The sequence below is a fragment of the Mesitornis unicolor genome, unplaced genomic scaffold, assembly GCF_000695765.1.
Source record: "Mesitornis unicolor isolate BGI_N332 unplaced genomic scaffold, ASM69576v1 scaffold18814, whole genome shotgun sequence".
Classification (NCBI taxonomy): Eukaryota; Metazoa; Chordata; class Aves; order Mesitornithiformes; family Mesitornithidae; genus Mesitornis; species Mesitornis unicolor.
Genome location: NW_010180965.1, coordinates 1 through 10,951, shown reverse-complemented (window position 1 = coordinate 10,951; position 10,951 = coordinate 1). Strand labels below are relative to the sequence as shown.

Genomic DNA, 10,951 nt, shown 5'->3' with positions numbered 1-10,951 from the left:
ATATTGAATAATACTGGCCCCAGTACTGGCCTGGCGTTCTCATGTTTAACAGACAGCTGCCAATAACCCACTTAAAACAGCCCAAAAAATACAGGACAGCGCCACACCATACAAATAAGGACTATTTCTAAGCTGAACACTTGGGCCACAGAGAGCTGAACATCCCCTGTTAAAAACAGAGCTAAGATGACAAGAGCTTGGAGGCAAAAACTGCACCTTTGCTGGTCGTGCATGAAATCAAGTGCAATACGCTTTGGAGGACCACTATGTCCATGGCTGCTGCCTTCAAAGACAATCTAGTTCACTGCATTTACTTCAGAAAAATCTCAAGTACTTCTCTCTACAGACAGCTGGAAAAAGGTACTAAATACGTATGAGCGCATACACACATTTCGATGTGCAGGTACCAGTCTATTTTGTGGTGTGGCAGTCAGGAGGGACACTGTCACAGCCCCTCCGCTCTCAGAGCGCATACAGAGATCTTTACAATCACTTACAGACCCTCGGAGAAACAAGATGGGAACTCTGGTGCCAAACTTCTCTTCCAGGGCACTGACTGCAGACAGCAGCAGAAAGGCTTGCTTCCCAAAATCCTGCAGACCTCCTTCTGAGTCACTGGAGGTGGCAAAACCAGAGGCTCTGAAACACAAGTTTAACACACATACAAATCATGTCCCCTCCTCTTCTTCCCGATGTCGTTTGACAAGTGATAACTACAAAAAATACACATTTCAAGTTACGTTTATAGAAACGATTAACGTGCTTTGAAGTGTAAAGAACTAGGGCTGAAAACATAAGACCAAGTCAAAATCACTTGTGGTTAAAACAGCTGCCCAACACGACAACAAGCAGCTCTTCTGTCACAGGCAGTACCATGAACACCACTGTCTTACTGATGTTCTAAGCTTAAAATGTGAATATTTGGACTGTTTCAGGCATCGAAGAGATGTCTTCAATTGCACCTAAAAGCAGTAAGGTTTTTTTGTTTGCGGTTTTTATTTTTAAATAAACGCAACGGGGGTGGCAGGGGGAAGCAGAAGGAAAGAACAACCCTGTTAAAGACTTCCTAGAGTTTGTTATTGCACATATTTCTGAGTGGAAGACCTTATAAGAAATTACTGGCACAAGACCCTTCAAAGGAGGAGATAAAGGACTATGATCCATTTCAAGTGATTTCAGATCTGCACCACAAATTCACTACATGAATCACAGAATTACTGAGGCTGGAAAAGACCTCGGAGATAATCAAGTCCAGCCTACACGGACATGGCTCTTGACCAACAGAGCAACTTGACTGCAAAGGCTGAAATTATGGTCTCTCAAGTCCAGATCTTGATTAGTTTTAGTAAAAGCCAGACAAAGATTCCCAAATCCTTGCTTATGCAGGTAATCTGGCTGAACTGATAGCACTTTTCCAGAGAGCAACGCAGCGTAACATCTTGTCTCTGAGCAGGAAGCATCAAGCTACCAGCGAGAGCAAAGAATGATTTTATTGTAGCTTCAGGGAAAGCGCACGTCTGCACACCAAGGAAACACAGCAAGGCGTTTCTACTCCTACCTGTGTGACTACAGAGCTCTCAGCTTCCCTTCAGCACATCTGGGAGACTGTTAGCAACGCTACAAGGAACATACGTCAGCACGCACCGTAACAGGAGAACGCCTCTCTTACCTTGTGTCTAAGGTTAAACTGCCAGCACGTTACCTCACTGCACTTGCAAGTGTTTCCTTGCAGGATTTATTACCTAACAGGATTTAAACTGTGATGAAGAAAAGTGTATTTCTCAGCGTAAGTGTTGCTCTAAAGCCTTTCAAGAGCTGTGACCCTGCTTTCTTTACACGCTTACAGATTATAAACTGCCTCACAGGTTGCTCAGCTATTGAGGAGGTTAGAGACAGTCATTCAGATGCAAAGTTCAGGCTGAACAGATGCAAAATCAGATGCACAAAGAGTCGATTATTTCAGATAATTTGCTTCTTAAGTCAGCCCGAGAGAACATAACCTCCTGTGTCCTGAGAGAACATAACCTCCTGTGTGAGGCTTTAGGGAAGAACGCTTACCTGGACCTGCAATTATCGCAGCATTCTTCTGTGCCCATGATGCCAGACGAGACCTTTCGGAGTTGTTTGTCTTCAAAATGAGACAGGATGATTCTACCCAAGGGAAGGTAGGGAATTAAATAAAAAGACTAAGAATTTACACCTCAACTTTACTGCAGAAAACAGAGTTGAAATCAGCAGCGTTAATTAATCCACCAGGGAGCCAATTATTTGGCCTTGATTCCTCTAAAGAAAAGTTGCATTATTTTTTTTTTTTTTAAAGCAAATAAGGAACACTTTATATATCTATAAATACGCTGAAAACCATATTCCTTCATACTGCTTTTTAATATAGAAGAGCACATTGGCTGAACACACCACGAGTAAATGCAGCCTTCCGGTTACGACCTCCAGTTGTGACAAAGTCCCAGCGGCTCCTATCAAAGCTGCCTGAAGTTAGATAGAAAATGAAGTCAAAAGCAGCACTCACTTCCTCCTGCAGCTGTGTGACACGAGGTACTGCTCTATTTTCGCCAACATCTTCAGTTTGTAGAGCCGGAAGTTTTCGTTGCGTATCTCGTTTAGAAGATGCCTGCCAGCCCAAAAGAAAAATCCATTCACTTCAATGCTGACCACTATTCCCCTGTCCTACACTGGAAATTAAATACATCTGACAATTGACTCAGTCAAGTTCAACCAAAACAGCTAGAAAAATAAATATCCTACTAAAACCAGACCCAAACTGCCTGCCTGTTTCTCTTGATCCTCATAGAGCACCATATTCATACTCCTAAATACAAAGATTATTTTATATGGGGTAAAAGGAGAGACAGAGAGCTTCTTCCCAACACCCAAGCCACAGAAAGCCATGCCAGAAGGCACAAAGCAGGGAGCAAACAGTAAAGAAGTGCCCAATTTCACAGGTTCTGATGACACAAGTTCAAATGTCCCAGCTCAGTCATTTCTGTGATCCTGTACCAGCTACAGACAACATCACCATGAGACCTCAACAGTCAGGACTCTGCCATCCAAAAGGAAAACGGAAAAAATTCACCATTTAGACCTCTAGATAAAGGACATAAACAAGTAATCCTACAGCATCAGCACTCTTAAGGGGTGCTGATGGGTCTGAAAACAAGGTCAGATGATTTAGAAGACAAGTGACCAGGTTTTACCACTGCTGCCTTGCAAAGCTTCTTCAGAAAGCAGAACCGAAACAAGGACAAACTCGTTAACATCAGTGCAATTGTGGACTGGCTTCCAGTAAAAGCATAAGGGACTTAGAAATGCGTGTGGGCAGGAAAGGGGTCAGAATTTTCTACCAAACCTGCCCCGCTCCTCTTTCTTTTTGGCATGTTTTGGCAATCTGCACCAAAACAGCCGTCTTCAGTCACTTACCTGTTAAAGGCCAAGTCCGTCACAGCCCACAAAACGTGACAAGAAGCAGGGAGCCCATCACGACCAGCTCTCCCAATTTCTTGGTAATAGGATTCCATTTCCTTGGGGGCACCATAATGAATAACAGTCCGGATATCTGCTTTATTGATGCCCATGCCGAACGCCACTGTAGCCACAACACACTACAAAACAGGAACCACACGGTGAAATGACCGTCAGGAATATGCCTGGATTCACGTTTACACACCTCATGACAACTTCTCGTCGCAGACTCAACTCAGCCTAGATGACAACGGCTTCAAACTCTAAAATTATGTATTAAAAAAAGCCAAGCGGGCTTAGCTTCCTACACACCTGAATTTCATCCCTGACGAACTGGTGATGGGTGTCTCTCCGCTGTTTGATTCCCAGACCGGCGTGGTACGCACCACAAGTCACATTGAGTTTCAGCAGTTCAGACATAACCTGTCCGGTGGCCTTTCTCGAAGGGCAGTAGATGATAGTGGGGCCTTCAAACTCGTACGCAGAACTGCTATAAATAACAGGAACGTGTCAAGAGACAGAACAGAAACGGCCGCCCTTCTGTAAAAAGTCAGACAAAAAAGGCAACACAGCTTCTCCAGCAGTTGGTCTTTGCAGGGACTTAGGAATTTAAACAGATTTTAACTGGTCCGCTTGTACACAAGGGGTCTGTCCTTTGGAAAAATGGACCTAGAAGTTATTTGGTACTGGGACGTTTATTTTGCAAAACACAGATGATTTTCTAGGTAGAAGTAGCCAGATAAGGCCTGCCAATTCCCCTAAACCCACCAGGAAAAGTACTTCCACAGCTGTCACTTTTGAAAGGTCTAAATATACCTAACAAGGTACAAATGAGAGATGGGAAATTAATTTCTAGTGCTGTAGATGCACACATTGTAGTTTGGACAAGGAGAGGAAAGGGGCAGAAAACCAACCTCTTGAGTGCACCACGGGACCAGTGGATACACTGGGGTGTATCAGGAGGGGGGTGGTTGTAGGGCAGAGAGGTTCTCCTCCCCCTCTACTCTGCCCTGGTGAGACCACATCTGGAATATTGTGTCCAGTTCTGGGCCCCTCAGTTCAAGAAGGACAGGAACTGCTGGAGAGAGTCCAGCGTAGGGCTACAAAGATGATCAAAGGAGTGGAGCATCTCCCTTATGAGGAGCGGCTGAGGGAGCTGGGTCTCTTTAGTTTGCAGAAGAGGAGACTGAGGGGAGACCTCATTCATGTTTATCAATATTTAAAGGGTGAGTGTCACGAGGATGGAGCCAGGCTCTTCTCGGGGACAAACAATGATAGGACAAGGGGTAACTGACACAAGCTGGAACACAGGAGGTTCCACTTCAATTGGAGAAGAAACTTCTTCTCAGTGAGGGTGACAGAGCACTGGCCCAGGCTGCCCAGAGAGGTTGTGGAGTCTCCTTCTCTGCAGACATTCAAAACCCGCCTGGACGCCTTCCTGTGTAACCTCATCTGGGTGTTCCTGCTCCGGCAGGGGGATTGGACTGGATGAGCTTTTGAGGTCCCTTCCAATCCCTAACGTTCTGGGATTCTGTGTCTGTGTGATCTGCTAACAGAAAAGGACTGCAAGTCTTCTGCTTCAGATGGGCTTTATTTAAAAAGCCCAGTCTTAACTCAGATTTATGACTAAGACACATTTTGTACAACACTGTTTGGGAAGTTACCCATCAGCCGCTTCATTCAAATCGCTACAGTGTCAGCTCGGAGGAGAAAATCATCCTAAAAATCCTTCAGTTCCCTCTGAGAGATCAACAGAAACAGGCTTCAAACCCTTACCTTCCTTTCCTAGTAAGGAACTGCTTCAAATCCCTAAGGATATTGCCACTTTGTCGTCCGACCTCCAAGTACAGGTTCGGTCTGTCAAAACTCGTACACGTCACCTGGGGACTCCTCAGGTTCAGGCACTTCACGATGTCTTCTCTGATCGATGGACTCGCGGTTGCAGTTAAAGCCACAATGGGAATCTGCAACGAAGAGCAGAAGGAAGTCTGAGACTTCTCACTGATTTTTATTAACAAACAGCAACAAAATCATTAACTCCATTTAAAAACAGCATGTAAACAGGCACCTGAATCTGCTTACGATCGCTGAATCAGCTCAGCTAGTTGGAAAACACAGTTAATATTTAGCTTCCAAGAGTTTTGCTTTACACCGGTCAGGACAGCAGACAGGGACAAGACGCTGTTTAAATTAAGAGTTTTCTTCTCAATTCACATTTTCTTCATTTCTTGGCTGAATTTAGGGAATATAGGACAAAACTTCCAAGAGGATCTGTAGTTCAGATCTAAAGTTTTGGAGCTGATGCAATAAAGTCTTGAGAAGTGTCCAGAAACCACAGCTGCTTGCTCTTGCAAGCCATTTTTTTTTCTTTAAAAAAATCCCTTTATATTAAATTAGAAGCTTAGGGACAACATCTTCCAGAGTATAGGGATCCAAAGTCACCAGTTTTCAGAAGTTGCTGGTAGCTCAGGTTCAGAATATCCTCCACTGAAGCATTTGGAGGAAAAAAAAATCCATGAAGTTCTAAAAACTCCAAAGCAGCATGGTAAGTACACCCAAAGAGCAACGTCAAAAGGTAAAACTATCAAACTACTACACAAAATGACCTCGTATCCTTCTCTTGTACTGGAAATCAAGCGTATCCAAACCTCACCGATGGCAGAGCGTTCTTTACCGAGCCCAAACGTCTGAAGGAATTTCTGAAGTCGTGGCCCCACTCCGAAATGCAATGAGCTTCATCAACAGCTATGAGGGTAATACCTAGCGGGGACAAAACCACAGCGTGGACACGTTAACAAGGCAAACCACCGTGAGAAGTTACAGAATACAAACACCACATCCCACTCAATTGCAGCCTTTCCTGAAAAGGCTTAAATTTCTGTTTCTAGGGTGCTTTCTGCTGTACCGACTCCCCAGGCCCATTCTGCAAAAAGGCCCGACAGCTTTTACAGACTTCCCCACCACCACCTTTGCTTCCTTCTCCAAACCTTCTCCACATTCCTCACAACAGGGCAAACTCTGAAGCTACTTCTGACAGGACCTTTTTCCTTCCTCACCTTTCCCAGACTTTCTTCATAATAGTCATGAATGCTGATTACAGATGTGATTAGTTTTACTTTCCAGATTGTAAAACGAAGTCTGAGAGTCTCAGAACTGGACTGAGGAGGTAAGTACAAGTCCAGAAGAATGAAGGGAGAGAGGTCAAAGATGCCCCTGGAAAATAACCTTATGTTTCCTGATTCAGAGGTGAACCTCCTCCATCTGAATACACATACCCCATTATAATGTGTGTTAAAAGTACCCTAGTGTCAGAGAGGCCAAGCTTACAGCTTCTCTTTTCGGTGACAAACAATGATAGGACAAGGGGTAATGGACACAAACTGGAACACAGGAGGCTCCCCTTAAATTTGAGAAGAAACTTCTTCTCAGTGAGGGTGACAGAGCAGTGGCCCAGGCTGCCCAGAGAGGTTGTGGAGTCTCCTTCTCTGGAGACATTCAAAACCCGCCTGGACGCCTTCCTGTGTAACCTCATCTGGGTGTTCCTGCTCCGGCAGGGGGATTGGACTGGATGAGCTTTTGAGGTCCCTTCCAATCCCTAACGGTCTGGGATTCTGCGATTCTGTGTGATTCTCAGGACATTCAGACTGCTCATCTTCTTCCTAAATAGTCCTGTCTGCCTACACCACCAGAAACTTGATTCCTTAATTTAAAAACAAAAACAGAACCTTGGAGTTCGCGCCTTGGGTTTGCTCTGCTCTGAGCAACGCATCAGCTGCATCGCTCTCTTTGAGAACAGAGGTTTTTAAGATGCAGTGCAGTGCTTCAAAACACAACTTCATTGTTATATTCGGAGAAAAACCAGAGATATCAGAATTCTTAAAAGGCAAAAAATACTGTTTAGTGATACACACTGACTTTCTGTGATACAAAGATCAGTGTGTTTCAGCACCTCTGTTGTTATAACCCATCTAACCTTGCCATGCCAAGGCCATGCTAGAGACAGGACTCGCATACAATCACCTTTCTGATCAGGACAGCAGTTTCTGACACGATTTATCCACAATCACTACGCTAACCTGTGAGCTCCCTAGCGATAACAAACTGGTGAGAAGTGTTCAAGCATTAGAAACGGTGTAATCATGAATTTAAGCTGCCAACTCGCCCACAACTTTATCCCCAACTTACCAATAGTTTGGTTGAGGTCCTGAAGCAGCTTTAAGTTGCCTGAGCAGAACTCTGGAGTCATATATATGACTCTGTACTGACCCCTGCAATATCAAGCAAATATACCATCACAGAGGGAAAAAAAACCTCAATTGAAACTAAACCATGATTGCCCAGATGATGTTATTGGGAACAAGTACAGACTTCTGGAAGCAAATCAAGACAGTAGCATTCAGACCATTAAGAAAGCAAGGCAGCAAACAGCATTACAAGGAAAAGGGGAACACCAGATTTCCCAAAAAAAAGGGAAACTAGCCTTTCTAACAAGAAGGGACAGTTAAGAACTTGGTGACAACTAAAGGTCTAAGAGCTGTGTAAAATCCTATATGAATCACAACATGAAGCCGAGCCCACAAGCCCCACTTCAGTCAGAGGGCACAGGGAGGCAGCTACACACATCCCACACACACAGCCTGGGTGAACACGAGCCATGTCCCTGACTGCCAGATCTAAGCCAGAATCAAGAGTTTCGGCAATGACAGATCAGGCAGACATCCACCTCTCTTAAATACCACCACGTCAGAAGCCACAGTCCCAGAAAGCTTCGCCAAGACTTACGCTTTGATGCCGTCTTTGATGTTGTTTGACTGAGCTGAGCCAAGCAGGCAGGCTGGAATCCCTGACATACTGCAGGAGGAGAGGAGAAAAGAGCAGAGTCATGAACAGATTTACTCCTCAATGCTTTCTGCCTTCGCTTTCAGCCTACGCCAGCGCTTCGTAAAGGAAATTCAAGCTGCGGGGTCAGAAACTTGCTTTCTTCCAAGGACTTCCGTGGGGAGAAACCTTTTGAACAGAACAGGAGTGCTCGGTGACTACTGCTGCCACCCAAACGCGCCTCAGCTTCCCCTGTGTACTCAACACACACACGCTTTATTAGTGCAGTAAGAAATCAGAGACATTAAGATCATTTCTCTTGCACAAGAGCTAAGTTTACTCAGAAAACATCCAAAATAAAGAGAACACAGTCAGTATATTTTCTTGAGCTATTATATTATTCATCACATTTGGATCTAAGCCTTCCTAGCTTCCACTATTTTTGCCTTGCCTTTCGGTCTTTTGCGAGCTACTGGTGCTTCTGATTTTCAATCAGGCGGCTGCTTTTTAATGACAGCTTCAATAGTTATGTTTACCAGCTCAGCCACTTCATATCTGACCTCTTCCAGAATGCTGCAACCCGTCCTCCTTACGTGGTGATTTACTGCATTATGTTACAGCCCTTTGTTTCGACAGTTTCTCCCTCTTCATTCCTCTGTTTCAGTCCTTAGCAGAACCGCACGCAGACTGACAGACAAATCGTATTAAGCCATAGAAATTCAGTCTCTCCAGCCTTCAAAATGAATGACCCACTGAGAAGGCAGTGAATAAACTCCGAGTAAAACAGTTCAAAAGCCAAAGAAGCAGCTGAACACATACAGACACCCTGCTGATTAATACTTAGCCTAAAAGCTGGCTATAGCCAGCTCTGGCTGTCCAGCCATTCATGATCTGCAGCAGAAAATGCCACACAATTGATGCTCCTTACTCGAAATATCTTCATATCCCCTCTTTCACAAAAGGCCTAAGGTAGACAAGGCAGGACTGAACTCAGCATGCTTCCCACAGACTGTACCAGTCAGTGGCTTAAGCTAAAAGCATCAGAAATTAATAGCTGTTGTAACGGAAAACCTGTACGCGTACAGAAAGCATTAACAGGTACTGAAATCAAAGATTTACCCTGACCGCAGCTGTAACTGCTCATGTAAGACTGATTCAGTGCCACCCCTTAGCTCCTACATCAAACCTTTCAAGGAACAAAGAGGTCAGGCGTGAGGAGACCTCCATCTTCAAACGCTGTGCCATGACTTTGATCTGAGTGGCCCACAGCTCCCAGCTCTGTGTTGCTCTGGTGTTACTTTTCAGCCTCAAAGGAAGCCCTACCGAACTGTGACACAGCTCTCGGAGGCTCAACGAGCCTGTGAAGCTCCTGTACCGTTTGGTCTGTGCAAAACCTGCCTGTGAATCCAGAAATGCTTAAGAGGGATCCACCTTCACGAGCCACCCACCAGCACAGACCCTTCACAAATTCAGCTTGCGGTTCACGTGACTGCCAAATCCAGTCATCTTGAAATGATTTATACAGCTTGCACGTGTCCCCCGAGAAATGTACGTTTCACAGCTTGCTGTACGAAGCTACAACCCGAACCCCAACAAATGCCACAGGCAGAATCCGTGGGTTGCCACAGGAAATACAGCGGCAGTCTGTTACTACCGCTCTACTTACGTCAGCTGCAGCACCTGGTCCTCCATCAGGGAGATAAGAGGACAGATGACTACCCCTGTAGATCCAGTGTAAACAGGAGGAAACTGGTAGCACAAGCTCTTCCCATACCCTTAAAAAGAGGCAGAAAGGAACCGTTATGTTTTCTACGCAGCTATAATACCCAGCTACATCAGATGACTCTAACCTCTTGTTGAGCCCTAAAAAAAGAAGGGTGATGTTTGCTCTGCTAGCAGAGGAACAAAGACGCAAGATAAATAAGGTCAGCATCCATTCAATACCCCTCTCCACGCCAAGGTCAGTGGCAAAGACTAGGACAGAAATACAAGTAGCAAGCGTAGCTGGCTCAGACTTGGTGTCAATCAGGGCACCCTGCTCAAATGGACAGTCTCCAAGTTTGGCTCTTGCTTTCCCCAAAAAGGAAAGCGTTTCTCCCCGTTTCTGAGGATGCAAAGGTAACTTACCAGTTGCCATGACAACAAGATTATCTCTTCTCTCTTCTAACACAGAATTGATCACTTTCCACTGGACCCTTGAAATTAAACAAGAGAAATCTTATTTTTGCCACCACGCATTAGAAGATATCAATTCTGTGAAATTGAATTTCAGGTTAAAAAAAAAAACCCTCCCGGCTGCCTTACGGCTTTCTCTTTGCACACTGCAATCACCCAAATACTCCAGGTACTGCAGGCAGTCCCACCAGTGTTGCATCTCCACCAGGACCAAGCCAGGCAGCACTCGATGCAGAAATTCGCAGAAGATGGCAAAACCAACCGTGTCTCCTATCTGTTAATAACTGATCCACAGGCACTGTGAAAGCTACAGCTAACTTCAACTCAAGAGATTCTGGACAGAACCTTGATTTTGCCAAGCAATTTTCATCCTTTTTATGGTCTCGCAGGTGTAGGTAAGGAAGTGCAATGAATTCAAAAGAAAAAATCCACTCATTGCCTAAAGTTCACAGAATCACAAAATATCACAGAACATGAGGAG

General features: G+C 44.8%; 1 protein-coding gene across 1 annotated transcript; it reads right to left on the bottom strand.

Moving 5' to 3' along the window:
• Window positions 1–497: 497 nt before the first annotated feature.
• LOC104539683 (Werner syndrome ATP-dependent helicase homolog) lies at window positions 498–10,490 on the bottom strand (the record flags this gene model as incomplete). Its single annotated transcript, XM_010183272.1, has 11 exons — window positions 498–639; window positions 2,059–2,151; window positions 2,528–2,629; window positions 3,436–3,617; window positions 3,790–3,967; window positions 5,254–5,441; window positions 6,131–6,237; window positions 7,663–7,745; window positions 8,260–8,328; window positions 9,962–10,070; window positions 10,423–10,490. Coding segments are annotated over 11 exons (1,321 nt in total), but the record flags the coding sequence as incomplete, so codon positions are not given.
• Window positions 10,491–10,951: the final 461 nt, after the last annotated feature.